At 44.3% G+C, this 27651-nt stretch overlaps 2 protein-coding genes across 4 annotated transcripts; one reads left to right on the top strand and one right to left on the bottom strand.

Moving 5' to 3' along the window:
* Window positions 1-542: 542 nt before the first annotated feature.
* On the top strand, window positions 543-9430 carry LOC307198459 (protein transport protein Sec61 subunit alpha-like; the record flags this gene model as incomplete). The annotated part of the gene is made up of 2 exons (XM_079945435.1): window positions 543-596; window positions 7021-9430. The coding sequence occupies 2 exons, from the start codon at window positions 543-545 to the stop codon at window positions 7960-7962; spliced, it is 996 nt and encodes a 331-aa protein (XP_079801561.1). The 3' UTR covers window positions 7963-9430.
* Window positions 9431-20924: 11494 nt separating this feature from the next.
* On the bottom strand, window positions 20925-27297 carry AP5S1 (adaptor related protein complex 5 subunit sigma 1). Of its 3 annotated transcripts, XM_079943838.1 has the most exons (4): window positions 26863-26889; window positions 26252-26306; window positions 25601-26155; window positions 20925-24303 (listed from the first exon to the last, which is right to left on the bottom strand). In XM_079943838.1, exons 3-4 carry the CDS (start codon window positions 25771-25773, stop codon window positions 23877-23879), a joined length of 600 nt encoding a protein of 199 aa, XP_079799964.1. In that variant the 5' UTR covers window positions 25774-26155; window positions 26252-26306; window positions 26863-26889; the 3' UTR covers window positions 20925-23876. The 3 variants fall into 3 exon arrangements, with proteins under 3 accessions (XP_079799964.1, XP_079799962.1, XP_079799963.1); XM_079943836.1 differs by lacking the exon at window positions 26252-26306 and having other exon boundaries at window positions 25601-25789; window positions 26863-27297; XM_079943837.1 differs by lacking the exon at window positions 26863-26889 and having other exon boundaries at window positions 25601-26617.
* Window positions 27298-27651: the final 354 nt, after the last annotated feature.

The raw sequence follows: 27651 nt of genomic DNA, 5'->3' as shown, positions 1-27651 counted from the left end.
GGCTCGCAGGGTGTGGGCCTTGAGTGCTGCGTGGGAAAGGCCTCCTCCGATCAATGATTTAGGGCGGTACCTCACGGCAGTGCTCGCCTACCACCTCGCCCTTCCTCTGCTGGGCCAGAGGCCAGCAATTATTGAGTGCCCACTGAGTTCCAGGTACAGACTTAAAGTCTTATACCTTAGGGCCCATTAAATATCCGCAAAATAACCAGGTAGAGGTTTATTTTTTCCTATTTTAAAGAAAGATTAAAAGATTTGGAAAAAAAAAAAAGATTTGGATAAACGTTTGGCAGTTCTTAAGTTAAACATATGCCAACCCTATCACCCAGCAATCACTCCTGGTTGACCTATGAGTCCACCTGGAAACATGCACAATAGATAATGTTCATAGTGGCTGTATTGACAATAGGCAAACTCTGGAAATAACCCAAATGTCCATTAATAGAATGGAGAGACAAACTGTGGTGTACACAGAAGTGAAAAACAACAAAGGCGAAAAACTATCGATACAACATGCATGAATCTTACCAGGATGAATGGGCAACATGGCTAAACAAGCCCAGCACAAAAAGTACATGCTGTCTGTTCCCAGCCACAAGGTACGATAAGGTTCAAAAACAGGCAAAACTCGTCTACATAAACAGAAATCATATCACTGGTTACCTCTGGGGAATGTTGACGAGTGGGTACAAAAGAGCGTTCTGGAGTGATGGAAATGTTCAATATCTTGATGTGAGTGGTGGGTACCTGGGCTTGCACATATGTAAAAATACGTCATCTGTACACTTAAGATTGTTACACTTTTTAGGACTTCCCTGGCGGTCCAGTGGTGAAGACTTTGCCTTTCAATGCAGGGGGTGCAGGTTCGACCCCTGGTCGGGGAGCTAAGATCCCACATGCCTCGTGGCCAAAAAAAGGCCAAAACATAGAACAGAAGCAATGTTGTGACAAGTTCAATAAAGACTTAAAAAAAAAAAGTCACATCAAAAAAAATTCTTTTAGAAAAAGTGTTGTTACACTTTATACTGCAACTTTGAAAAGAAAGACAGGGCTTCCCTGGTGGTGCAGTGGTTAAGAATCCACCTGCCAATGCAGGGGATGGGTTTGAGCCTTGGTCCTGAAAGATCCCACATGCCACGGAGCAACTAAGCCCCTGTATCACAACTACTGAGCCCGAATTATAGAACCCACGAGCCACAACTACTGAACCCCTGTACCACAACTATTGAAGCCCACACACCTAGATCCCATGCTCCGGAACAAGAGAAGCCACCGCAATGAGAAACCTGGGCACCTCAACAAAGAGTAGCCCCCGCTCGCCGTAACTAGAGAAAGCCAGTGCACGGCAACGAAGACCCAACACAGCCATAAATAAATAAATAAATAAATAATAAATTTTTTCAAAATAATAAAAAAAATTTTTTAAACTTAAAAAATAATGACAGACAACTAAGGGCTAAGAGGTTTGGCTGAGATCACTTGCAAATGCCTGAGCACACACCTGTCTCCAAAATCAGTGGTACCAAACTGAATCGTAGAAAGATGCCTGAACACCATTCAGATGAGATTTTATTACTTTATGTAGTAACCCTGTGGATATTTCACAACATTCAGCATTACAAAATGTTGTTAACATCACACCTGAACTCAACTGTGATAAAGCCAGCTCAGCCAAGACAGGGTGAATGTTGATTAGTTTGAGAATTTACTCCTGCTTGCTACCCTCCCCAAATTCAGTGACCTCATATCTAATTCTTGCAGGAAGATCATTGGGAGTATGGTGACTGGCTTTCAAATGCAGTTGTCATCCTCTGTCTTTGCTGGACCTTGCAAGGCTTTAAAAAATACAGCTTCCTGAAAAACACAATGAGATACTGACTTACTGCATTTGGGCTGATCTAACAAATATACCATAGGCTGGGTGGCTTATACAACAAACATTTATTTCTTGGTTCTGGAGGCTGGGAAGTCCAAGATCAAGGTGCCAACAGATTAGGTGTCTGGTAAGAGTTGTCTTCCTTGTTCACAGACTCAGTCTTCTCACTGTGTCCTCAGAAGGCAGAAGGAGCAAGGGAGCTCTCTTAAAAAAGCACCAATTCTACGGACTTCCCTGGTGGCGCAGTCGTTAAGAATCCGCCTGCCAGAGATAAACCCACGCACATATGGTCACCTTATCTTTGATAAAGGAGGCAAGAATATACAATGGAGAAAAGGCAGCTTCTTCAATAAGTGGTGCTGGGAAAACTGGACAGCTACATATAAAAGAATGAAATTAGGACACTCCCTAACACCATACACAAAAATAAACTCAAAATGGATTAAAGACCTAAATGTAAGGCCAGACACTATAAAACTCTTAGAGGAAAACATACGCAGAACACTCCATGACATAAATCACAGAAAGATCCTTTTAGACCCACCTCCTAGAAAATGGAAATAAAAACAAAAATAAATAAATGAGACCTAATGAAACTTAAAAGCTCTTGCACAGCAAAGGAAACCATAAACAAGATGAAAAGACAACCCTCAGAATGGGAGAAAATATTTGCAAACGAAGCAACTGACAAAGGATTAATCTCCAAAATATACAAGCAGCTCATGCAGCTCAATATCAAAAAAACAAACAGGGCTTCCCTGGTGGCGCAGTGGTTAAGAATCCGCCTGCCAATGTAGGGGACACTGGTTTGAGTCCTGGCCCGGGAAGATCCCACATGCCGCAGAGCAACTAAACCCATGCACCACAACTACTGAGCCTGAGCTCTAGAGCCCGCGAGCCACAACGACTGAGCCCGCATGCCACAACTACTGAAGCCCGCACGCCTAGAGCCCATGCTCTGCAACAAGAGAAGCCACGACAATCAAAAGTCCACGCACTGCAAGGAAGAGTAGCCCCCGCTCGCCGCAACTAGAGAAAGCCCATGCACAGAAACGAAGACCCAACACAGCCAATAAATAAATAAATATCTTTTTTTTTAAAGAACCCAATGCAAACATGGGCAGAAGACCTAAATAGACATTTCTCCAAAGAAGGTACACAGATTGACAACAAACACATGAAACGATGCTCAACATCACTAATCGTTAGAGAAATGCAAATCAAAATTACAATGAGGTATCACCTCACACCAATTAGAATGGCCATGATCAAAAAATCTACAAACAGGGCTTCACTGGTGGCGCAGTGGTTGAGAGGCCGCCTGCCGATGCAGGGAACACAGGTTTGTGCCCCGGTCCGGGAAGATCCCACATGCCGTGGAGCGGCTGGGCCCATGAACCATGGCCGCTGAGCCTGTGCGTCCGGAGCCTGTACTCCGCAACGGGAGAGGCCACAACAGTGAGAGGCCCGCGTACCGCAAAAAAAAAAAAAAAAAAAAAAAATCTACAAACAATAAATGCTGGAGAGGGTGTGGAGAAAAGGGAACCCTCTTGCACTGTTGGTGGGAATGTAAATTGATACAGCCACTATGGAGAACAGTATGGAGTTTCCTTAAAAAACTACAAATAGAACTACCATACGACCCAGCAATCCCACTACTGGGCATATACCCTGAGAAAACCATAATTCAAAAAGAGTCATGTACCACAATGTTCATTGCAGCTCTATTTACAATCGCCTGGACATGGAAGCAACCTAAGTGTCCATCAACAGATGAATGGATAAAGAAGATGTGGCACATATATACAATGGAATATTACTCAGCCATAAAAAGAAACGAAATTGAGTTATTTATAGTGAGGTGAATGGACCTAGAACCTGTCATACAGAGAGCAGTAAGTCAGAAAGAGAAAAAAAATACCATATGTTAGCACATATATATGGAATCTAAAAAAAAAAAAAGGTTCTGAAGAACCTAGGGGCAGGACAGGAATAAAGATGCAGACATAGAGAATGGACTTGAGGACACAGGGAGGGGGAAGGGTAAGCTGGGACGAAGTGAGAGAGTGGCATGGACATATATACACTACCAAATGTAAAATAGCTAGTGGGAAGCAGCCGCATAGCACAGGAAGATCAGCTTGGTGCCCTGTGTCCACCTAGAGGGGTGGGATAGAGAGGGTGGGAGGGAAATGCAAGAGGGAGGAGATATGGGGATATATTTATATGTATAGCTGATTCACTTTGTTATACAGCAGAAACTAACACACCATTGTAAAGCAACTATACTCCAATAAAGATGTTTAGAAAAAAAGAATCCACCTGCCAATGCAGGGGACATGGGTTCGAGCCCTGGTCTGGGAAGATCCTACATGCCGTGGAGGAACTAAGCCTGCGAGCCACAACTACTGAGCCCACGTGCCACAACAACTGAAGCCCACGCGCCTAGAGCCCGTGCTCCGCAACAAGAGAAGCCACCACAGTGAGAAGCTCACGCACTGCAACGAAGAGTAGCCCCCACTCGCCGCAATTAGAGAATGTCCACGCACAGCAATGAAGACCCAGTGCAGTCAAAAATAAGGAGAAAAACCATATGATCATCTCAATAGATGCAGAAAAAACTTTTGACAAAATTCAACACCCATTTATGATAAAAACTCTCCAGAAAGTGGGCATAGAGGGAACCTACCTCAACATCATGAAGGCTGTATATGACAAACCCACAGCAAACATCATTCTCAATGGTGAAAAACTGAAAGCATTTCCTCTAACATCAAGAACAAGGCAAGGATGTCCACTCTCACCACTATTATTCAACATAGTTTTGGAAGTCCTAGCCATGGCAATCAGAGAAGAAAAAGAAATAAAAGGAATACAAATTGGAAAAGAAGAAGTAAAACTGTCACTGTTTGCATATGACATGATACTATACATAGAGAATCCTAAAGATGCCACCAGAAAACTACTAGAGCTAATCAATGAATTTGGTAAAGTTGCAGGACACAAAATTAATGCACAGAAATCTCTTGCATTCCTATATACTAATGATGAAAATTCTGAAAGAGAAATTAAGGAAACACTCCCATTTACCATTGCAATAAAAAGAATAAAATACCCAGAACAAACCTACCTAGGGAGACAAAAGACCTGTATGCAGAAAACTATAAGACACTGATGAAAGAAATTAAAGATGATACCAACAGATGGAGAGATATACTATGTTCCTGGATTGGAAGAATCAATACTGTGAAAATGACTACATTACCCAAAGCAATCTAAAGATTCAATGCAATCCCTATCAAATTACCAATGGCATTTTTTACAGAACTAGAACAAAAAATCTTAAAATTTGTATGGAGACACGAAAGACCCCGAATAGCCAAAGAAGCCTTGAGGGAAAAAAGCAGAGCTGGAGGAATCAGACTCCCTGACTTCAGACTACGCTACAAAGCTACAGTAATCAAGACAATATGGTACTGGCACAAAAACAGAAATATAGATCAATGGAACAAGATAGAAAGCCCAGAGATAAAGCCACACACCTATGGTCAACTAATCCATGACAAAGGAGGCAAGGATATACAATGGAGAAAAGACAGTCTCTTCAGTAAGTGGTGCTGGGAAAACTGGGCAGCTACATGTAAAAGAATGAAATTAGAACACTCCCTAACACCATACACAAAAATAAAACCAAAATGGATTAGAGACCTAAATGTAAGACCAGACACTATAAAACTCTTAGAGGAAAACATACGCAGAACACTCTTTGACATAAATCACAGCAAGATCTTCTTTGATCCACCTCCTAGAGTAATGGAAAGAAATACAAAAATAAACAAATGGGACCTAATGAAACTTAAAAGCTTTTGCACAGCAAAGGAAACCATAAACAAGATGAAAAGACAACCCTCAGAATGCGAGAAAATATTTGCATACGAATCAACAGACAAAGGATTAATCTCCAAAATATATAAACAGCTCATGCAGCTCAATATTTTATAAATAAACAACCCAATCCAAAATTGGGCAGAAGACCTAAATAGACATTTCTCCAAAGAAGACATACAGATGGCCAAGAAGCACATGAAAAGCTGATCAACATCACTAATTATTAGAGAAATGCAAATTAAAACTGCAATGAGGTATCACCTCACACCGGTTAGAATGGGCATCATCCGAAAATCTACAAACAACAAATGCTGGAGAGGGTGTGGAGAAAAGGGAACCCTTTTGCACTGTTGGTGGGAATGTAAATTGATACAGCCACTATGGAGAACAGTATGGAGGTTCCTTAAAAAACTAAAAATAGAATTACCATATGATCCAGCAATCCCACTACTGGGCATATACCCAGAGAAAACCATAATGCAAAAAGACACATGCACCCCAATGTTCACTGCAGCACTATTTACAATAGCCAGGTCATGGAAGCAACCTAAATGCCCATTGACAGATGACTGGATAAAGAAGATGTGGTACATATATACAGTGGAATATTACTCAGCCATAAAAAGGAACGAAATTGGGTCATTTGTAGAGACGTGTATGGATCTAGAGACTGTCATACAGAGTGAAGTAAGTCAGAAAGAGAAAAACAAATATCATATATTAACGCATATATGTGGAACCAAGAAAAATGGTACAGATGAACTGGTTTGCAGGGCAGAAATTGAGACACAGATGTAGAGAACAAACGTATGGACACCATGGGGGGAAAGCAGCGTGGGGGTGGGGAAGGGGTGGTGTGATGAACTGGGAGATTGGGATTGACATCTATACACTGATGTGTATAAAATGGATGACTAATAAGAACCTGCTGTATAAATAATAAATAAAATTCAAAAAAAAAAAGCACTAATTCTATTCATGAGGGCTTCACCCTTATGATCTAATCACCTCCCAAAGACCCCACCTCCAAATACCGTCACATTGGGGATTAGTTTTCAATATATGAATGGGGGAGTGGAGCAGACAAAAACAGTCAGTCTACAGCAAATATCAACCAGCTATTATAGAAGAAACAAACAAAATGCGGTGTCAGCAAGGATATGGAGAAATTGGAACCTTTATACATTTCAGGTGGGAATGTGAAATGGTGCAGCTGCTATGCAAAACAGTACGGCAGTTCCTCAAAAAAGTAAAAATAGGCGGGGCAGGCCGGAGCGTGTCGGGAGTGGGCCCCGAGGCCCGAGCCGCGGGACCCGAGCGAAGGCCGCGCCGAGGTATCAGGGCCCAGCCCGGCTGCCCTAGCCGCCACCACGGGCATCAAATTTTTAGAAGTTATCAAACCTTTCTGTGCAGTTCTACCAGAAATTCAGAAACATGAAAGGAAAATCAAGTTTGGAGAGGAGGTACTACGGACTGCTATAACTCTCTTCATCTTCTTAGTATGTTGTCAGGTACCACTATTTGGAATCATGGCATCAGATTCTGCAGATCCTTTCTACTGGATGAGAGTTATTCTTGCATCCCACAGAGGAATGCTAATGGAATTGGGTATCTCCCCAATTGTAACATCTGGTTTGATTATGCAGTTGTTAGCTGGAGCCAAAATCATTGAAGTTGGAGATACACCCAAAGATAGAGCCCTATTCAATGGAGCCCAGAAACTATTTGGTATGATCATTACCATCAGGCAAGCCATTGTGTATGTCATGACGGGCATGTACGGGGATCCCGCTGAAATGGGTTCTGGAATCTGTCTCCTTATCATCATTCAGTTGTTTGTTGCTGGTTTGATTGTGCTGCTGTTAGATGAGCTGCTACAGAAGGGTTACAGCTTGGGGTCTGGGATTTCCCTCTTTATTGCCACCAACATCTGTGAAACCATTGTCTGGAAGGCCGTTAGTCCTACTACCATTAACACTGGCAGAGGTACCGAGTTTGAGGGTGCAGTCATAGCTCTCTTTCATTTACTGGCCACCAGGATAGCAGCATTATTCACAATAGCCACAAGGGAGAAGCAACCCAAATGTCTATTGATGGATGAATGGATAGAACAAAATATAGTATATACATACAATGGAATATTATTTAGCCTTAAAAAGGACAAAAATTCTAACATATGCTATTACATGGATGAACTTTGACAGCATTATACTAAGTGAAATAAGCCAGTCACAAAAGGACAACTGTATGACTCCACTTACATAAGGGATCTAGAGTAGTCAAATTCACAGAGTAGAAAGTAGAATGGTGATTGCCAGGGGCTTGAGGCAATGGAGAATGGAGAGTTAGTGTCTAATGGGTAGAGAGTTTCAGCTGGGGAAGAGGAAAAAGTTCTGGAATGGATGATGGTGATGAATGCACAATGTAAATGTACTTAATGCCACAGAACTTTACAATTAAAACTGGTTAAAATGGTAAATTTTACATTATGTATATTTTGCCATAGTAAAAATCCAGGTCTAGGTAGTTTCCTGCCACCTTTTTCAGGGAACCAAAGGAGGGCACAACATCACATCTATGGTATTCTTGCTAAAACTCATAATCTGAGGAAACCCAAAATAAGGAACATTCAACAGCTGTCCTACACAATACCGTAGCCACTTGCCACATATAGCTATTTTAATTAAAATTAAATAAAATGTAAAATTCATTTGTTATAAAGCAGAAACTAACACACCATTGTAAAGCAATTATACTCCAATAAAGATGTAAAAAAAAAAAAGTAAAATTCAGTTCCTCATCCCCACTAGCCACATTTCAAATGCTATTTTCATGTGGCTAATGACTATCATATTGGACAGCATAGATATAGAGTATTTCTATCATCACAGAAAGTTCTATTGGCCGGTTTTTTTTAAGTTGTATTGGACAGCACTGATCTATAGAATAACTCTCCAAAAATGTGAAGGACATGAAAGACAAGGAAAGACTGAGGATTAAAGGAGAATCTCCAGATTAAAGGAGAATAAAGAAACATAACAACTAAAAGCAATGTGGGATTCTGGGTTGGACCCTGAAACTGAAAAAGGACATCAGTGGGACAAATGATGAACTCTTACTAAGGCCTTTGGATTAGTTAATATTCTATTACGGTTAATTTTCTGGTTTTGGTCATTGTACTGTGGTTACGTAAGATGTAAACATTTGTATTATTTTTGCAACTGTTTCGTAAGTCTGAAATTATTTGAAAACGAAAATTTTAAGTGAAATTTAAAAATCATCTTTTGACTCTATCCAGCTATTTATATTCTCTTTCACTGTTGACTGCATCCCACCCTATTTCATGAATAAAATTTATTGATCATCGTGCATTTATTAGGGGAAAGGCAAGTCCAGAGAGTGATCTATACTACAGGTCGCCCCCCGCTCCATTGAGGTCCTAGGAGGCCCCCTCACCAGTAAAGTTCATCCCCAGGCAGGTGGCCCATGTCTCCAGACCCGTGCTCCAAGGAAGGCTGTGGCTCACATGCTATGACTCAGCAACCACCAGCTCATGTTTCCCCCCAGAGACCAAAGTCAGTCCCAAAGATAGTGCCAGAGGGCCCCAAAAATGTACATGTTCAAACGTCTAAGTTCCTTCAGGGGACTCTCCAAACTGAAAAACAAAATATAATCCCTGCCTTTACAACCTCATTTCAAGTAATAAGTTTTTAAATTGTTATTCTTTAAACTATTTTATTTTTTTACACTGTCAACTTTATTATGAAAAATTAATACATGCTTATAAAGTTAGTACGGGGAAAAACAGAAATGTTTGAGGAAGAAAACCAAAATTCATACTTATAATCCACCACCCAGAAAAAACTACTGGTAACACTCTGGTGTCTTTTCTTCTAGTACTTTCTCTTCTACAGTGCCAGATCTCTGAGTCCTCTGGCTTCCTGGAATCACCCTTGCCTCGCCCAGCCACATGGGAAGGACATAAAAGGGTCTGGTCTGGTATGAGTCCACCTTACCTCTCAGGGGTCTCAGGAGGAGGAAGGGACTTGGTCTGTGTCAGCTCATGGGTCCGATCCCTGATGCAGCCAGCGCCTCTGGGGCTATCCAACCCCCTATGCTCTGTGTGGCCTCACCAACCTCAGGACATTGTGTTACTCATCACCTGCCACTCAGGGGCTGCCATCCTGCCCTTCCTTTCTGAGAACTACTGACATAAGTTGCTTGGCAACAGACATTTACTTGCAGTTTCGGGAAAAACAGGGAAATGAGTGCATGGGTAGGACATGCCTTCAAAGTTAGATATTGGAGTTCCTAAAATTCACACACCTCCCCCAACGCAGAAGGCCATTCCCTAGCCACATCCCTCCAAGAGCCCAGCTTCCTGCCACACTTATTGGTGCCTGACTTGCTTTCAGGCCCTCTTGCTGTCTCTTTTCCTAGGGCCCCTCCCCCAGGATCTGGAGCTCAGTGCAGAAAACAGAAATCACTGTAGGTATTATGTGCACAAAAGGTTTTTGTTTCTTGAAGCATGATTTACATTTCGTGAAATACATCCATTTTAACTGTGAAAATTGATTACCTTTTATCCAAGTAAATACCTGTGTAACCAGCTCCTAGATCAAGATCTAGGATATTTCCATCTCCCCAGAAAGTTCCCTTGTACTCCTTTTTCAGTCTCCATCCTCAGTCACTATTCTGATTCCATCACCATTGTTTAGTTTTGCCTGATCTTGAATTTAATATAAATGGAATCATATAATACATACTGTTTTGTCTCTGGCATCTTTTACACAACATTGTTGACATCCATCTATGTTGTTCCGTGTGTCAGGAATTTCTCTTTCATTGCTGAGCAGTATCCCATTATATGAATATACCACAATTTGTTTATTTATTCTACTTTTAGTGGAATATTCAGCCTTTTTGGGGTTTAGGCTATTAGGAATAAAGCTGCTATGAACATTCACATATAAGTCTTTTTGTGGAGTTATGCACGCATTTAAAAATTGGTGAACAAGAGGGTAGGGTATGTTTAGCTTTATTAGAAGCTTCCAACCAATTCTCCAAAGTGGTTGCACCACTTTATACTACCACCAGCAAGTATATCGATGGATCCAGGTTCTCCAGCACAGTCCTCTTCTTCACCAACACTTGACAGAGTCAGTTTTTTCACAGGAAGGAATTTCATGCAGGGAATTAGTTGGTGCAAAATGGTGAGGGGGAATGGAGAAGCAGGAGTCAGAGGGCTGCCACTGGAGTAACTGAGTTCAACAGCACATTACCATAACCATGGTCAGAACTGAGGAGGCCACTGCTGCCACCCTCAGCTCCACATGGCTCTGTCTCAACATCTGGTTGATGCAGGAATATGCTGAGTCCGGCTGCTGAGACTGGCTCTAGACCTTGCATCTCTGTGTCCTTGCTGTCAGCATAAGTGACAGCAGGAAGATGGCCTCTGCCCCCCACCCCCAATCTCTGGTGGGGCATCTAATTGTCAGACCTTAATACTCATAACTCTAGCTGCAAAAGAATCCAGGAGAGACTTCCCTGGCGATTCAGTGGTTAAGACTCCACACTCCCAATGCAGGGGGCACGAGTTCGATCCCTCGTCGGGGAACTAAGATCCCACATGCTGCACAGCGTGGCCGAAAAAAAAAAATCTGGGAAATGCAGTTTCTTACTTTTTAGCCTCTGTCCAACATAGGAAAACACTCTAGAAGGAGGCAGAGGGAGCCAGTTGTATCAGTTGGCTTTTGCTGAGTAAAAAAGCTACCCCAGGGACTTCCCTGGTGGCACAGTGGTTAAGAATCCGCCTGCCAATGCAGGGGACACGGGTTCAAGCCCTGGTCCGGGAAGATCCCACATGCCGCGGAGCGGCTGGGCCCGTATGCCACGACTGCTGAGCCTGCGCTCTACAGCCCGTGAGCCACAACTAGAGGAAGCCTGTGCACAGCAATGAAGACCCAACACAGCCTAAAATAAATTAAAAAAAAAAAAAAGCTACCCCAACATGTAACAGACTAAAATAGCAACCACTTATTTAGCTCACAATTCTGTGGGTTGGTGATTTGGGGCTGGGCTTAGCTAGGTAGTTCTCATCTTATCTGAGCTCACTCATGACTTTGAAGTCAGTTGCCAATTCTGTTGGGAACTGACTGGCCTAGGATGGGCTCAGCTGAGATGGATCATCTCCGCCCATGTGGTCTCTCATCCGCCAGCAGGCCAGCCTAGGCTTGTTTTCATGATGGCTGGGCAGGTTTCCATGAGAGAGCAAAATGCTCTTTAGGCCTAGGCTCCAAATGGTACATCACTTCTGCCACATTCTATTGACCAAAGCAAGTCACAAGGCTAGTCCAGATTCAAGGGGAGTGGAAATAGACTCCACCTCATCCAGAAGGTGAGGTAAATTCACACTGCAAGGGTGTGATTAAACGGTGGGTTGAAAAGTCAGGGTAATCTACCACACTAGTCCACAGCCCCCACCATGCCTCCCACTTCTGGAACTAGCTAGCAAATCCCAAGTACTCAGATCCATTTTTTGGGCAAAGCAACAAGATTCCCTGTACCTTCCCTTTTCTGTCCCTTTATTTTATCCTGTTTCTTAGGTTCCTTAACTTTATTTTCTAAATCTTCTAATTAATTTTTAATGTAAGGAATAACATTGAGAACTCATTCTTGTTGTCTGTTCTTCCTGGTTTTGCTTTATGGATGTGATATCTTTCTGAAGCTAATTACTAAAGAGAGCAATTAGAAAGCCTTCTTAAAAAAAAAAAAATCTTTTATGTTCCCTGCATGGTTTTCCTCTGAAACCATTTCTTGCTGTTTATTTAGTTTCTCTTTTATGTTGTAGGCTTTCCCCAAATGTCTGGTGAACTTTGTTCACATTAAGAGTGAGGCAATAAAAAGCATGAAGGAAGTTCTGCACACATCCATTGGTTGGCTTGTTTCTGAAAGGGCCATATGGGGACTGGCCTGTGGAAGAGCCCTACAGGCCAGAACATGAGGGTCTCACACATGGGGCTGTTCTGTTTCTTTAGAACATGAGCACTTAACTTGGTTTGGGACAGTGACTCTTTGGGCTGTCTGGTAAAGTCCATAGGCCAGAACAATGTTTTTAAAGGCATTTAAAGATACATAGGGTTACAAAGAAACAAAAGAAAACAAAACCCAATACTGAAATACATTAAAGTTTAAACAAATGTTTCAGTAAATAAATATGTAAATAGTGTCATGCAAAGATGATAATCTGAGGTATCTGCATCAATTCTATAATGATACTAAAACACCCAAAATTTCTTTTGGTGACCAAGTATCAGATCCTGCTAATAGCATTGTCACTTGTAGCCAACATTTTAAAAGGGAGGAAATTACAAAAGGCACACTTTAGGGGAGAGGTGATAGATGTGTTGATTATCTTGATTGTGGTGACTGTTTCATGAGTATATACATACGTCAAATCTCATCAAATTGTACACTTTAAATATGTGTAATGTTGGGTAAATACAGAATCCTACCAACAGAAAGACCTTTATGCACCAACACAGAGGGGAGAGAAAACACTATTATTGAAAATGCAATCAGTTTAAACCATGCAGGTACTTCACAATACACTACAAAGTCTCAGCAGCATTTCATACATTTTACATAATAAAGTAGAACAAAGAACAATTAAAACTTAATTTCAGATAGTAATTAGTGAAAAAGATGCATTTTTTTCCCCATCTGAATTGCAGAATCCCGTGAATTCTGTCCATGAATCCCTTGAAAGTCTGTGGCTTCCAAGTCCCATCATTGTCCCAATAATGCCCAGACAATAACAATTTTTTCCTGATTCAGTATCCAACTTTGATCACCCATTGCTTTGAGTTGTCATGTTTTTTGATCTCCTTTAATCAGAAGCAGTTCCTCGGCCTTTCACTGCCTTGGTATTTTTAAAGACTGCAGGTCAGAATTTTCCTCTATTTGGGTTTGTTTGGTTTCATCCTCCTGATCAGATTCAAGTTAAACATTTTTTTTTTTTTTTTGCGGTACGCAGGCCTCTCACTGTTGTGGCCTCTCCCGTTGCGGAGAACAGGCTCCGGACGCGCAGGCTCAGCGGCCATGGCTCACGGGCCCAGCCGCTCCGCGGCATGTGGGATCTTCCCGGACGGGGGCACGAACCTGTGTCCCCTGCATCGGCAGGCGGACTCTCAACCACTGCACCACCAGGGAAGCCCCCAAGTTAAACATTTTTAACACTCAGAAGTGACACTGTCCTTCCTGCACATCAGGAGGCACAGGATGTCCATTTGTCCCATTACTGGGGATGTTCACTTCGATCACTTGATAAATGGGGTGCCCTCCAGTTTCTCCACGATAGATTTACTATTTCCTCATTTGTAACTAATAACTAATTCACTGAAAGGCTACATAAAAGTCCTGTTCCTCATCAATCTTTCACTGACTGGTTTTAGCATCTCAGTAGATTTCATAGATCTTCTTTGTATAGACACAATGTATTTCTAATTATGTCGGATCCTAGGTATTTTGTATTTTTGTCTTTATCCTGAATGAGATCTTGTCTTTCATTATATGTACTAACTCATTATTCATGGACATAGGAAAGTTATTTTTACTGATCATTTTGTTATCAACCACCTACCTTAGGACCTCTCCGGATCAGAGAAGGCTCCTCTTGCCCAGGACTTACTTTTTGTTTTTTGTTTTTTGCGGTACGCGGGCCTCTCACTGTTGTGGCCTCTCCCGTTGCGGAGCACAGGCTCTGGACGCGCAGGCTCAGCGGCCATGGTTCACGGGTCCAGCCGCTCCGCGGCATGTGGGATCTTCCCGGACCGGGGCACGAACCTGTGTCTCGTGCATCAGCAGGCAGACTCTCAACCACTGCGCCACCAGGGAAGCCCTGTTTTTTGTTTTTTAAGATTTTTTTTTTTAATTATCATTTATTTTTGGCTGCGTTGGGTCTTCATTGCTGAGCGCGGGCTTTCTCTAGTTGTGGCGAGCGGGGGCTACTCTTCATTGCACTGCGCAGGCTTCTCATTGCAGTGGCTTCTCTTGTTGCGGAACGTGGGCTCTAGATACGCAGGCTTCAGGAGCTGTGGCCCGTGGGCTCTAGAGCGCAGGCTCCATAGTTGTGGCACATGGGCTTAGTTGCTCTGAGGTATGTGGGATCTTCCCGGACCAGGGCTTGAACCCACGTGCCCTGCACTGGCAGGCGGATTCTTAACTGTGCCACCAGGGAAGCCCCTTACTTTGTTTTTATCACATGGATATTACAGGGCCACATGAGCCAGAGACCTATCAAAGGGTTTTAATGTCCTTTTGCTTCTGATTAAGTATCAATTACAAACAATGCCCAGACAGTAAATGCTCTGCTCCCAGCTCTAGCTGAAGGTGGAATCTCTGCTGGTCCAAAGACTTCTGGGCCCTCAAGCTTGTGTGGCTTGTATAACTAGGATGGATAAAGCCATCTCCAGGTGACTTTCAGAAAGAGCAGGAGTTCTGACCACTTTTTTACTCACCTTTCCTAGGGGCAGAAATCATAGGCCTGTAGTAACAGCCAATCATAACTCTAACCTCTTTCAGAACACTGAAGGGAAAGATCATTCTTATTCATTAATAGAAATGAGAAAGCAAGCCAGTGTAACTCATAACTTCTGAACACAGAGGGCCTTGCAGCAGGAAACTTGCAGATGCTACATGATGTTTCCTTTGCTGCAACAAGCAGCTTATCACCTGGGAAAGGGACTTGTTATCCTGGGCAGTACCTACCTTGAGAGATAACACAGTCTATTGTTTCTATCTGCTTCGCAGGAGAAAGAAAAAGTTGTTACTTGGTGATGTTGCAGAATCCTTGGCCCCAAGGGGCTTCTATAAACCACCTATTCATTCATGCATTCATTCATTCAATATGAATTCATTCATTCACCTGGCCTGCTATGTGCCAAGGTGTTAAGTATAATGTAGAAAACAAGAGACAATATAAACCCTCTTGGAGATTATAATCTGATGGGAAAAAGAAACATTAAACTATAAAACACATAAATAAACACATATAATGGGGGTGGGGTGAAGAAAGCTATTAAAAATTAGTACGGGATCTTCCCTGACAGTCCAGTCGTTAAGACCCCGCGCTTCCACTGCAGGGGGTGTAGGTTCAATTCCCCGCCAGGGAACTAAGATCCTGCATGGCACGCAGTGCAGTCAAAAAAAAAAAAAAAAAAGATACAATAATGTAAAAGTGTACTTAATGCCACTAAATTATACATTTAAAAAATGGTTACAATGGCCAATTTTATGTTATGTATATTTCACAATAAAAAGGAGAAGGAGAAACAGTTTTTAGTAAAAAAAGAAATAATAATAATAAAGCAGAAGGGAGCAACCTGGAAGTTGATGGGAAGCCAAGGACCAGGGGGAACTAGGAGTGAGAAGACTCCCTTGGGGGGAATGGTCAAGAGACTGAGGGAACACAAGTGTCTAACAATCAATCTTAAGTTTTTTGCTCTGTGATTCTATAACTCTCCTCTATCCCCCTAAACTTTAGTAAAAGTCTGCTATACCCAGATACCTGATTCTTTGGGGGCCTGCTATGTGCCAGGTGTTAAGTATAATGTAAAAAACAAGAGACACAATATAAAAGAGCATGTATTCTTTGCAGACACATCAGGGCAGAGAGAAGGGAGGAGCCACATGCACTGAGACCCAAGTGAGAAGGACAATGCCGCAAAATCAGAAGATGAGAACAAGTGATGGCCAGGAGACATATGATGTGCTGGGGCAGTACCGAGTATCCCACTTCAGGCAGGATGAGGGCTCAAGCAACTGGTATTGGAATACTGAAGTATGGGCCAGCTCCACAGGGGTGGAAGACCTCAAACCACCCAGAAGGCAGAGATCTGAATCACATGGGTGAACCTTATGAACTTCATAGCCTGCAGGCTCTCTCCTACGTTAAGCTAAACTGAGTCCAGGGGTGCCATTGTGATGCAGTTCCTACCTCACTGAAATACAAGATTCATCTTCAGGGCGTGCTTTTTCTTTTCCTGCTGCCTGGGATCTGCCATGTTCAGAGGATTATGGGGGAAAAAAGAAAGCTATGGATGACAGGCAAAGGAGAGCCAAGTAGTGCACAACTGGCATACCTGAAAGGAACAAAAACAATGAAATACAATAGCTATTTAAAAATATAATTCAGGAAAATGTTTCTAAAATAAAAAAGGATTTCAATGTACATTTGAAAAAAACAATGTTTATACTAAAATATATAGTCTAGTAATATTACTAGAAAACAAAGAATCTTTGGGGCACCCAGGCAAAAAGAGCAAGTATAAAGGCTCCAAAAAAATGTTTTTTTAACATATAAGAACTCAGGAATATTGTTCTTAGGAAATTGTACAAAAATAGGGAATCAGAGAGGAAAAAAAAAAAAAAATGGGGCTTCCCTGATGGCACAGTGGTTGAGAGTCCGCCTGCCAATGCAGGTGACACGGGTTCGTGCCCCAGTCCGGGAAGATCCCACATGCCGCAGAGCAGCTGGGCCCGTGAGCCATGGCTGCTGAGCCTGCGCGTCCGGAGCCTGTGCTCCACACAGGAGAGGCCACAACAGTGAGAGGCCCGCGTACCGAAAAAAAAAAAGAAACTAGATTTTCTAGAAAATATCAACAGTGAAAATACTAAATGTCAGAACCCCTGTAGGATACAGCTAAAGCAGCAGTCAGAGAAAAATTCATAACTTAAACACTAATACCAATTTTTTTTTTCTTTTGGCCACTCTGCACAGCATGTGGGATCCTAGTTCCCCCACCATGGATCGAACCTGCACCCCCTGCAGTAGAAGCGCTGAATCTTAATCACTGGACTGCCAGGAGAAATCCGCTAATACCAATTTTGTAAAAAAGACTGAAAATAGAAGAATTAATAAGCACCCTTAAAGAGTTATAGATAAACCAAATAAAAGCAGAAGGAAGGACTTAATGAAAATAAAAGCACAAATTAATGAGTTGGACTTCCCTGGTGGCGCAGTGGTTAAGAATCCGCCTGCCAATGCAGGGACATGGGTTCGAGCCCTGGTCCGGGAAGATCCCACATGCTGCGGAGCAACTAAGCCCGTGAGCCTGCGCTCTACAGCCTGCGAGCCACTACTACTGAAGCCCATGTGCCACAACTACTGAAGCCCGCATGTCTAGAGCCCATGCTCCACAGCAAGAGAAGCCACCTCAATGAGAAGCCTGCGCAATGCAAGGAAGAGTAGCCCCCACTCGCCACAACTAGAGAAAGCCCATACACAGCAACAAAGACCCAACACAGCCAAAAATAAAGAAACAAAATAAATTTATAAAAAAAAAAAAAAAAGAATCCGTCTGCCAATGCAGGGCACACGGGTTCCAGCCCTGGTCTGGGAAGATCCCACATGCTGCGGAGCAACTAAGCCCATGTGCCACAACCACTGAGCCTGCGTTCTAAAGCCCGCCAGCCACAACTACTGAGCCTGCACGCCACAACTACTGAAGCCCCCGCTAGCCGCAAGTAGAGAAGCCCCCGCTAGCCGCAAGTAGAGAAAACCCGCGTGCAGCAACAAAGACCCAATGCAGCCAAAAATAAATAAATAAATTTATTTATTTTTAAAAAGTTGAATGATTAGTACTTAGATGCTCATTTTATAATTCTAAGCACTTTTTTAATGTGAACTGTTTTACAGTAATTTTTAGTTTGCTAAATGAACTACAATATATCCACACAATGGATAAGAATAAAAAAAGAATAATAATACTATGTACTGCTATAAAAAGATCTCCAAGATACATTGTTAAATGAAACAAACAAGTGCAGAATCCTATATATAGTAGGCAATCTATTGTGTAAGAAAACCGTGCAAGCAGGAAGTAGAATAAAAATACACGTACGGGACTTCCCTGGTGGCACAGTGGTTAAGAATCCGCCTGCCAATGCAGGGGACACACGTTTGCGCCCTGATCTGGGAAGATCACACATGCCATGGAGCAACTAAGCCCGTGCGCCGTAACTACTGAGAGCCATGTGCCACAACTACTGAAGCCCACGCACCTAGAGCCCATGCTCTGCAACAAGAGAAGCCACCACAATGAGAAGCCCGCGCACTGCAGAGAAGAGTAGCCCCTGCTTGCCGCAACTAGAGAAAGCCCATGTGCAGCAACAAAGACCCAACGCAGCCAAAAAAAGTACGTATTTGCTTATATTTGTATAAAGAGAGATAGAAAGATATGTAGGAAACCTAGAAGGCTATTATACATTAGGGCAGAGGGGGAAACAGGGTAGATGAGGACAGAGGCAGGACCAAGTTTTTCAGTAAAAACATTTTTATCATTTTGATTTCTAAACCATGTTACCTGTTTAGAAAACAAAATTTAATTAAAACAATAAACATTTTAAAAATTCAAGTAGAAATTAACACAACATTGTAAAGCAACTATACACCAATAAAAATTGATTTAAATAAATAAATTTTAAAATAAATAAATAAAAATTCAAGGCTGGCCCAAATGGATTCACTGGTAGTCTGCCAAACATTTAGGGAAGAAAATATACCAATTTGCTAAAATCTTTTCCTGAAGATATAGAAGCAGAGGAAATACTTCCTCATTCCATGAGGCCAGCATTACCATAATACCAAAACCAGACAAAGGCATACAGGGAAACTGCAGACCAATATCACTCATGAACACAGATGCAAAAGTCCTCAACAAAATATTAGCAAATAGAATCCAACAATATGTAAAGAATTATACACCATGACCAAGTGGGATTTATCCCAGGTATGCAAGGCTGGCTCAACATCTGAAAATTAATTAATGGCATCACATCAACAGACTGAGGAAGAAAAATCACATGATCATACCAATAGATACAGGAAAAGTATTTTACAAAATCCAACATCCATTCATGATAAAAATGCTCAGCAAACTAGAAATAGAGGGGAACTTCCTCAACCTGATAATGAACGTCTACGAAAACCCACAGGAAACATCATACTTCAATGGTGAGAAACTAGAAACCTTCCCACTAAGATCAGCAACAAAGCAAGGATGCCTCGTCTCACCACTCCTTTTCAAATTGTACTGGAAGTACTAATTAATGCAATAAGATCAAAAAAAAAAAAAGAAATAAAAGGTAAGTAAATTGGGAAGGAAGAAATAAAACCATATCTGTTAGCAGATGACATGACTGACTATGCAGAAAATCTGAAAGAATCAACAAAAAACTCTTGGAACTAATAAACAATCATAGCAAAGTTGTAGGATATAAGGTTAATATGCAAAAATCATTCCCTTTCCTCTATATCAACAATGAAGACATGGAATTTGAAATTAAAAATACATTACCATTGCAGCCACTATGGAAAACAGTATGGAGGTTCCTCAAATACTAAAAACAGAGTTGCCATATGATACAGCAATCCCACTCCTGGGCATATATCCGGAAAAGAGAAAACTGTAATCTGAAAAGATACATGCACCCCAACGTTCATAGCAGCACTACTGATTTATTTATTTATTTATTTTTAAATTTTATTTATTTTTGCCTGCACTGGGTCTTCGTTGCTGAGTGCAGGCTTTCTCTAGTTGCGGTGAGCAGGGGCTACTCTTCCTTGCAGTACACGTGCTTCTCACTGCGGTGACTTCTCTTGTTGCAGAGCACAGGATCTAGGCACGCAGGCTTCAGTAGTTGTGGCTCACAGGCTCTAGAGCGCAGGCTCAGTAGTTGTGGCACACAGGCTTACTTGCTCCGCGTCATGTGGGATCTTCCTGGACCAGGGCTCGAACCCATGTCCCCTGCATGGGCAGGCAGATTCTTAACCACTGCACCACCAGGGAAGTCCCCAGCAGCACTATTTATAATAGCCAAGACATGGACGCAACCTAAATGTCTATCAACAAATGAATGGATAAAGAAGATGTGGTATATATACATACAATGGAACACTACTCAGCCATAAAAAAGAAGGAAATAATGCCATTTGCAGCAACATGGACGGACCTAGAGATTATCATACTAGGTGAAGTAAGTCACAAAGAGAAAGACAAGTACCATATGATATCACTTATATGTGGCATCTAAAATATGACACAAATGAACTTATTTACAAAACAGAAATAGACTCATAGACATAGAGAACAGACTTGTGGTTGCCAAGGGGAAGAGGGGGTGGGGAAGGGATAAATTAGGACTCTGAGATTAGTAGGTACAAACAACTATATATAAAATAGATAAACAGCAAGGTCCTACTGTATAGCACAGGGAAATATACTCAATATCCTGTAATAAGCCATAATGGAAACAAATATGTATATATATGTATAAATGAACCACTTTGCTATACACCAGAAACTAATGCAACATTGTAAATCAACTATACTTCAATGCTAATAAAAAATACATTACTGGGCTTCCCTGGTGGCGCAGTGGTTGAGAGTCTGCCTGCCGATGCAGGGGACACAGGTTTGTGCCCCGGTCCGGGAAGATCCCACATGCTGCGAAGCGGCTGGGCCCGTGAGCCATGGCCACTGAGCCTGCGCATCCGGAGCCTGTGCTCTGCCACAGGAGAGGCCACAACGGTGAGAGGCCCGTGTACCGCAAAATAAAAAAAACAAAAAAAACATTACTATTAACACCCCCAAAAATGAAATACTTAGATATAAATCTAACAAAATGTGTACAAGATCTCCTTAAGGAAAACTACAAAACTCTGATGAAAGAATCAAAGAACTAAATAAGTGGTGAGATATTCCCTGTTCATGGATAGAAGACTCAATATTGTCAAGATGTCAGTTCCTCCCAACTTCATCTTCATCTATTCAATGCATTCCCAATCAAAATCCTAGCAAGTCATCTTATACCATGCATAGCACCCAGCAGAGTGTCAGGGCCAAGGCAGGCTCGATGAAAGTGAAGCAAGCATAAGAAGTTGTGGTGGAAACCCAGCTCAGAGGTACTGGGGCAAAAGTGGGAATATAAAGAAAGGGCACTGGGCAAACTCGAATGATTAAAGAAACCCAGGTACTAACTGGGCATCTGGAACCACGGAAACCAGGGGCTCAGTGGCCTCGGGGAAGGATCTCACTCTCTGCCATTCTCTGTGTATCAGTTTCCTCTACTTGATGAGAGGAAGTAGCCTCACCTCAAGCCTCACCACAAGCCTCACCTAACCCCAATTTCCCACAGCTTCTAGGGGAATAGGGTCTCACCCTCTTCCTCAAGTTCAGTTTGAAAAATAAGCAGAAAGGTTTCAGACCACCCAAGCTTGAGCCCTTCAACCAAAGTCAGAGGGGCCTGTTCTTGTAAGAATACAGCCACTCGGCAAGGACCACCAGCCTGGAGTGAGGGGAGTAGCAGGCCAAGAAAGCAGACTTTACAGGGCAGGGGTGTCCCACTGGGGGCCTCTGGGACATTTCCAGTGGCACAGCTTGCCACAAATACAGACTGAGGTCCCTTTAGTGCTTCAAGGTCAGAGGGTGATTTGTGGCACCCTAGGATGGAGAAGGTGGCCTTGTCCTAGTAGTGATGGTGGTGACGGAAGGCATGGCATGGCTGATGGCCTTCACTGCAGAATTGGAAGGGCAAAACTCCAATCACAGGTGCTGCCTCCAAAGTGAGTGTGGGTGCGTTCTTCCTGGGTGCCGAAAGGGCAACTAATACTTGGCAAACATGAGACCAGGCCCACACCTGCACACTGACCACCTAGGAGGAGGCCCGTTCTGCCCATGCAAGAAAGCCATACCTCACAGGTCACAAGTAGATCGTGAAAATAGATATAACTGAGGTTTTATCCAACTGAATCATTTTAAACCATCACTAGGAGCTACTGAGTAAAGACTCCCGAACAGCAGTTGGGTGCCCCATCCATAACCTTTTGGGCCTGACCATGGTGCAGGCAGGCCCAAGGGCTTTTTGTGAGGGCAGAAAAAGCCAGGGAATTTGCCTTGGGACCAACTCACAATCAGACGGAAGGGGGTTCCAGACAAACACCCACAGTCCTTCACCCCTCAGGTGAGGTCATTCAGAGGTGACTGCTGTGTACTGGCCCCCAGGGGCACTTAGTGCACTTAGCTCCCTACCTACCCTTGATAACACACCTGTATGGTCTGCCACCCCTTCCAGTGCTTTCTGGGATCACCTCCAACATAAACTGCTTGTACCTAATCCTTGTCTCAGGCTCTGCTTCACAGGGATCCACACCAACCCACCACATTTTGGTAGAGGAAGCAAGTGCTACCATCCGAAGGAGGCATTTAAGGAGACAGAAGTGATGAGGGGGACAAGAGGTGGAGAACCTCCCAAGAAGTCTCTTGGGGACATACTTGACCACGAAGGCTCAGACACCCAGCTCAGAGTGGCACAGGAAAAGACGTGAATTAATCAAACTCACAGAAACAGAGGATGAAATCACACACTCAGTGCTTTTAATTCAAACTGAGAAGGACAACATCAGACCTCTCTCACCCACCACCACCCTCTCTCCCTGCAGACAAAGTAAGCCCATGATTATCTCATGGCTGCCAGTGGGCATGGGCTGGGACCAAAAGGAGCTATGGAGCCTCTCTGCTGAACAACTCACACCTTTGTGAACTGTGGTGGGGCTGGACACTGAGCAGGCCCTCGCTAACAAAATCCTTGATGATGGCGCCTAAGTAGGTGCAAAGGCAGAAGCCAGCTCCCTGACCCTCGAAATCTCAGAGACTGCTTTTGCACTGCGATGACTATGGGTTTGGAAGAAAGTGGGCTGAGTTCCAAGCGGCCGTTCCTTACTGCCCCAGCACTAGTGGCTGGTGGACTGTTTGGGGCTGGCTGGCAGGGATGGGAGAAAGTGGGGTCAAGGACAAGCGGGGCTGGCCCGCTGCAGCAGTCTGAATAAGTCACGAGGTCACTCCAGGCATAGGAAGCTCTGTGATTCCTCCTCTCTACCCTCTCCCCGGCCCCCTTTTCTGCCAGCTTGTCCCAACCATTTGTCCTGGGTGTGGCAGCACACCAGAGCTGGGAGGAGGCTGGGAAGGAGGCAGATGCCAAATTTTACCTGGCTGTATATCCGTCCATCCCCATCCTCCCTCCTTGCCCTCTTAGAGAGTCCCATCCCATTGAGGGGTCAGCGGGGCCAGGCAGCACTGAATTCTTTCTCCAGACCCTGGACAAACTGGTCATTGAGGAAGAGCAGCTGACCATGGGGCAGGAAGCGGGTGAGGATGCCCTCGATGTAGTCAGCCCGCAGCAGGAGGCTGGCAGTGGGGACCAGCAGCCGGAGGTGCTCAAGGAGAAGGCGGGCCAGCAGTCGAAGCGTGCCCTCTGCCAGCAGCAGGTTCTCGTGGGCATTCAGCACCAGGGCGAAGCCTAATGAGAGCACGCCTAGCCACACCACTGTCCGAGGCTCCTGGAAAGGGTCCTCTGCTGTCAGGCGGAAGGCCCCACATGGGGACTCACGCAGGTGCACTGGGTCATCTGAGGACTGGGGCTGCAGGTCCACAGCAGGCCGGCCACATGCCTGCAGCTGCAGCTGGCACATGGACTCCACCTGCCTGTAGAGAATAGGTGGGTCACTGACCTGTCACCCTCAGGACCACCCCTGGAGCTGGGAGCTGCCATTATCCCCATAACTAGATGCAGAAATTGAGCCCCAGAAAGACTAAGTGAAGTGACCTGCCCAGGGCCACAGAGCAGGGAGCATAAGGCCAGATGGGAATCCAGGCTCCAGCCTCCAGGCCCTGAACCATTTCACTCCATGTGGCCAAGAGAAGGCAGGTTCTGAACACAGCTCCTCGGGCTGGGAAAAGGCACCAGGGGATGAAGATCCTGCCCCTACCTGCTTCACAGAGGCCTCCTCAACATCTCAACAAGAGCTGAGAAGCGGAGTAAAAGCTATGTCCAACCCAGGCTGTCCAACCTCTCCACCCTCACCCCATCCTGCAGCCCTCTCCAAATAAAAAAGAAAAACCTTGCACTTGGACATCCAGCTTTTGAAATTACTCTCTTATCTCTCATGAATCACCTTCCAATCTGGGCCATGTACAGGCTGCTCTTAAAGACACGTTTGGTTTTCTGTGCCACATAAGGGGGAGGAAGCCCAGCAGAACAAAGAGATAAACAAGAGGCTGGCCCAGGGTTGCCCCAGAGTGTTAATCCCCCCACCCAAAACACAGAGGGGCCAGGAGATTCTGGTACCTGCTGGTTCAGACTGGGTCTGGGAGGGGAAGGTCCAAGGTCAGCCATCCCATCTAGAACAGTGTTTCCCAACTGTACCCTGTGGATCCTGGGCTTTTGGGAGGCTCTTGGCGCAGATTCCCATAAACCACATTCTCTCTCCTCCTTAGAGATTCATAAAGCTTAAAGGCACACTAAGGGCCCTGAAAAGTCCTGCACTGCAAAGCATATTTAATTTGTACTGCTTACACTCAAATCCCAACTCTTTCACTTTCTAGATGCATAACCTTAGACAGGTTAAATTTCTTTAACTCTCTGTAGCTCAGTTTACTCATCTGTAAGGTGGGGATAATGTACCTACCTCAAAAGACTGTTTCAAAGATAAAATGAGTTCATATACACGAAATGCTCAGAACATAAAATGCTTAGTACATACAGGTCAATAAATGCTAACTACAAAAAAATTACCATAAATGCTAACTATAATAAATGATGATGATAATAGCATTATTATGTCTTTAACTCTTTTTCATATAATACTTGTGACAACTGTGGAAGACTCTTTGAAAGCACTACTCTAAAACTTTCTCTCTGCTTCTTAGTCCTCCTGTTTCTCTGGGCCCCCCAGAAAACCTATCATAATCAGTGTGTATTCAATGGGCTGGACTGTGTTACCTGGCCACGGCCAAAATCTGCTCCTTTCGGAGAAGCCTGTCCCTCTCAGCACCATGTGGCTGTGCGTCATTGGGTGAATTCTCGGTACCAAAGAAGCAGGAGTAAAGCACTCGGCAAAGGCCCTCCTCAGCCTTCGTGGCCCGCAAGGTGTGGATGAGGAAGGCATGAACCATGGCTCTGGGATGGATGCTACAGGAAAGCCAGAGACCTCAGTGAGATAAGTGCAAAACCCCAGAGGGGAGGCAACCACAGAAAGGGTCTGGCCTAGCTAGGCCTGGGAGTGTGTCTGGAGGCTGGTGTGGCTGGTCGCTGGTCCTCCTCAGTCACCCAAGACACACGCCCAGCCTCTGAATGTGGTCAGCACCAACTCTGTCCATAGGAGTCTAGCAGCTAAGATATCTTAGACAACCCCAAAGCCAAATCTACAAACAACCGGCCAGGAATCTTGAAAAATGTCAGTCATCAGAGTCAAGGAACACTGGGTAGCTGCTCCAGACTGAAGGAGGCCAAAGATAAAAGACAGTCGAATGCATCCTGCGATACCAGATAGGAGCCCTGGCAGAGAAAAAGGTAGTTTCAACATAGGGCATTACTAGGACAACTGGAAGCATTTAAGTACGGATTACAGGTTAGGTAATAGATCGATGTTACCTGATTTTGAATGTAGGAGAATGTCCTTGTTTTTAGAAAATACACACTGAAGTACCTATAAATATAGAGGTAAAGGGGCATCATAGCTGCAACTAACTTAATTGGAAAATTAAGTATACAGGAGTTCTTTATAAGAACAGTCTTGAAATTTTCCATAAGCTTGAGATGACGCCAAAATAAAGACCAAGAAATAGTAATAATAATGGTGTTTGGCTCAGTGACCAGCCCGGGGGTGAAAGGCAGCGGGTAGACGGTAAGCAGGTATCTGTAGCTAAGGGTAAATAGATCGTGAGTTTAAACTGGTTAAACAGGAAGGTTCGCGACAGCGCTTTGAAACCCGTAGCTCGGAGACCTCGACTGACCTCCCGCGACCCTCTACCCGCAATCAGAGCCGTCATCAGCCTTCGCCACCGCGTCCCCACCCCCCCGCCCCCAACGGAGAAACGGTAGCGGCCAAGACATTTTACGTCACTACTTCGCGCAACCCAGTGGCGCTGTGCTTCTGGGGGACTGTAGTTGCTTGCCCCAGCTAGCCAAGCCTAAGGAGGGGGCACCCTGGACTGAGTGTGCCCTGCAACCCCGGGCCGCTGTCCTCGAGGCGAGACACTCACCTTTTCTTCCGTGCACACGGACTTCTACTAACAAGCCACTTCACTCGGCTAAAGGGGCGATATGGCGGTTGCGCAAGCCAGTAGCGGGCGCGCGCGCGAGAGTGACGCGCTCAGGGTGGGCGGGTCCTCACATCCCGAGCTGTGCTCTGGATTCGAGGCGTGGGTGGCCTTCTGACACCTGGACCTCGGGCTCAGGCAACTTTCACCGTCGGACCAAAAGCCCCTTGCTCCGGGTTCACGGCGCGGCCCACACTGGTCACTCACTGACTGGGTACGCGGGGTTTCCACTCGAAGCCCTAGACCAGTCGAGCCCCAGGCCACTTCCCCTGGCAGCCACGAGGGGGCGTCCGACTCGGTGCGTGGCCTTTCCGGAAGAGGCGGGGTCTGAAGGTGCAGGGCCGAGGTCTCCAACTGGCCGATATGCGTGGGTATCACTGTTAAAATTCAGGTTGCTGGGCTTTAGCTCCGGGAAAGAAGGCTTGTGGGGAAACGTGCGTATTTACGTAGTTGGCGGGGAGGGCTTCTGGGTTGTGGGTTCTTGCGGTGGGTTAAGACTAGGGCTCGGTTTGGAATGGAAAGATTAAAACTCTGGTCACCAGCTATGCATCCTGGCAGGTCAGTCACTTTACTGGGCTCCAGTGAAGCCCCATATTAGTTTTTCCTTTCACACTCCCACCTCTAACAAGCTCTTTCCTTGTCCCCTCTTCGAGGGAGGGCATCAAAAGTGTAGGGAAAGGACTTGTACCTTAAGCCTGAAAGGGCCACTGCCAGGTGCTTCCCTGTTAGAGT

The sequence above is a fragment of the Stenella coeruleoalba genome, assembly GCF_951394435.1.
Source record: "Stenella coeruleoalba genome assembly, chromosome: 15".
NCBI classification, from domain to species: Eukaryota; Metazoa; Chordata; class Mammalia; order Artiodactyla; family Delphinidae; genus Stenella; species Stenella coeruleoalba.
Note: the sequence above shows the minus strand (reverse complement) of the source record. Positions and strands in the feature narration are given on the sequence as shown.